The sequence below is a fragment of the Gavialis gangeticus genome, unplaced genomic scaffold (genome assembly GCF_001723915.1).
Source record: "Gavialis gangeticus isolate Ggan-Ray unplaced genomic scaffold, GavGan_comp1, whole genome shotgun sequence".
Classification (NCBI taxonomy): Eukaryota; Metazoa; Chordata; order Crocodylia; family Gavialidae; genus Gavialis; species Gavialis gangeticus.
Window position 1 is genome coordinate 46,168,597 of NW_017728994.1, and position 1,964 is coordinate 46,170,560.

The 1,964-nt window shown below is 53.1% G+C and overlaps 1 protein-coding gene across 1 annotated transcript in view; it reads left to right on the plus strand.

Moving 5' to 3' along the window:
• The window catches only part of FBXW4 (F-box and WD repeat domain containing 4), a 66,550-nt gene that overhangs the window by 8,677 nt on the left and 55,909 nt on the right, over positions 1-1,964 (plus strand). The window contains exon 5 of the mRNA XM_019502143.1: positions 121-215. Coding sequence (XP_019357688.1) covers positions 121-215 — 95 coding nt within the window. The remainder of the gene's footprint in view (positions 1-120; positions 216-1,964) is intronic.

Genomic DNA, 1,964 nt, shown 5'->3' on the forward strand with positions numbered 1-1,964 from the left:
TTTTTTTTTTAACTATGAGATTTTTTGGAAGAGGACAGTGGAGAAGGGTCTTCTCAAGCATAGGCTTGTATCCTGCTCCTCCTTCTCAGGCACTGACACAGTGTCTCTTTCTGTTTCCAGGTTTGGTCCCTGTCACCAAGCAGAGCTGGCCAGTGCTTGCACACGATACAGACAGAGGACCGGGTCTGGTCCATCGCCATTAGTCCGTTGTTAAGGTAAATGAGTCTATTATTAACTACATTAAGACCCTATGTAGCTCCTTCCGGCTTCCCTGTGTCTGCAAATCTGTCCAAGGTCCTGGTGTGATGTTCTAGGGACCTGATACAGGCAGGAGCAGGCGGGGAGGGAATCTGCAGACTGCAAGGGCCAGGGATCTTGGGTCACGGGTCCCCCCAGCCATGTGGCTCTGTTCATAACAGTGAGTCTGTAAAACTCGATCCTGGCTGCTCCATAGCAGCTCAGGCAGGGAGGCCAGCTCCTCTTCTGAGTGTGGCTTTGTTTTGGGCACTGAGGCACTAGTGCTATAGCCACTCAACTGAGTGCTGTAACATCTTCTGGTCAGGGGAGGGGGAATGATGCCAAACACCAAAGAATGCTTCAAAATGAACTGTCTGTGAACTGCCCCATTTGTGTCTGTGCCGCCTTCGCCTCTTCCTAGGGAGCCTTCTTCGTTCTCCGTCTTCTCCAGGAGCAGCAAACGGAGCTGCTGCCTGTGTCTGGATAGTGTTTTGTGACCTAAGTGATACCAAAGTACTTGGTACAGAATACAGCACCATGCTCACAAGAGTATGTTGCAGCCCATTATTCATTGGCCTCTGTTCACTGCTGCGATAAACTCATTGTGGTTATGTTTTTCCCTTTGGTGGATGTGCCGAGGGCTGAAATTCAGGCCAGCTCCATACCCAGGCTTTACCTTTGATACCCACTTTTCCTAGATTTCCAAGACCCGGAAAGTGCTGGGTGTGTTTGAGGAGACGATGGGGGCTGGGGTGCAGCTTTCTATCCCCAAGCTGTCGCTGGTCACATGCACAATGCCATATGTGGGAGCAGGGAGCCTTTGCTGTCCCCTCCCTGGTCAGTCAGCGGGGCCCATCGTGGGGGCTTCTGCCTGCAGTGGTCCTGCTGCCGTGATGGAGCCACGTGCTGCTTCCTTCTCCTAAGTGATGACCTCTCGAGTTGGCCTCTGGTCAGGACAGGGCTGTCTCTCCCCAGTGTGCACACGCTTTGGTGCACACTCTCTGTCACAATATTTACCTAGCAGCCTTTTCCCCCCGCTGGGTGATGAATGGGAGCTGCGGTGCAGCTACCCTGGGCTGGCGGCCTCGCAGTGCGCTCAGTTTACAAGGCCGTGGCTCCCTCTGCCCCCACCCAGCTCCAGGAACCTCCATATCTCTTTTAAGAATTAGAGGCGATTAGCCACGTCATTAATTCTTCAATTTGACGGCTGATATAGCAGGCCCCGAAACACACTGCTGACCCCGTATAATGGAAACCTCGCTCCTTAACATATTGATGATGGGAGAAGTTAATTAAAATTCCACAGAGTGAAGGTGTTGGCTAACCTATAAACCTGTCGCTTCCAAGAACAAATCGCTGCCCTCGGAGAGGAGAGCACATCAGAGCAGGAGGGCAAGGGGGGTGGATGGAGAACAAGGGCTGGGGCAAGGGGCAGGGAGATGAATTCTCCCTAATAAATATGTTGTTTGGTGTCTAACGAGGCTGCGGTCAGAAGTAACCTCCAAGCTCCAGCAGGGCCAGCTCTCGGGTCCTCGCTGGGCTTCTGCCCCCCCTCCACCACCTGCATGGGATGTTCCCTGTGCACTTGAGGGCCTGCCTGCATTGTCTCCCTGCAGCTGGAGAAGACCTGCAGGGTGAGGGATGTAGCCTGGGCAGTGCCCTTGCACAGTCTAGGTCCCTTGTGCCTTTCCTCTTGTTCCAAAAGTTCTGCCTAATTCTCTCTCTCA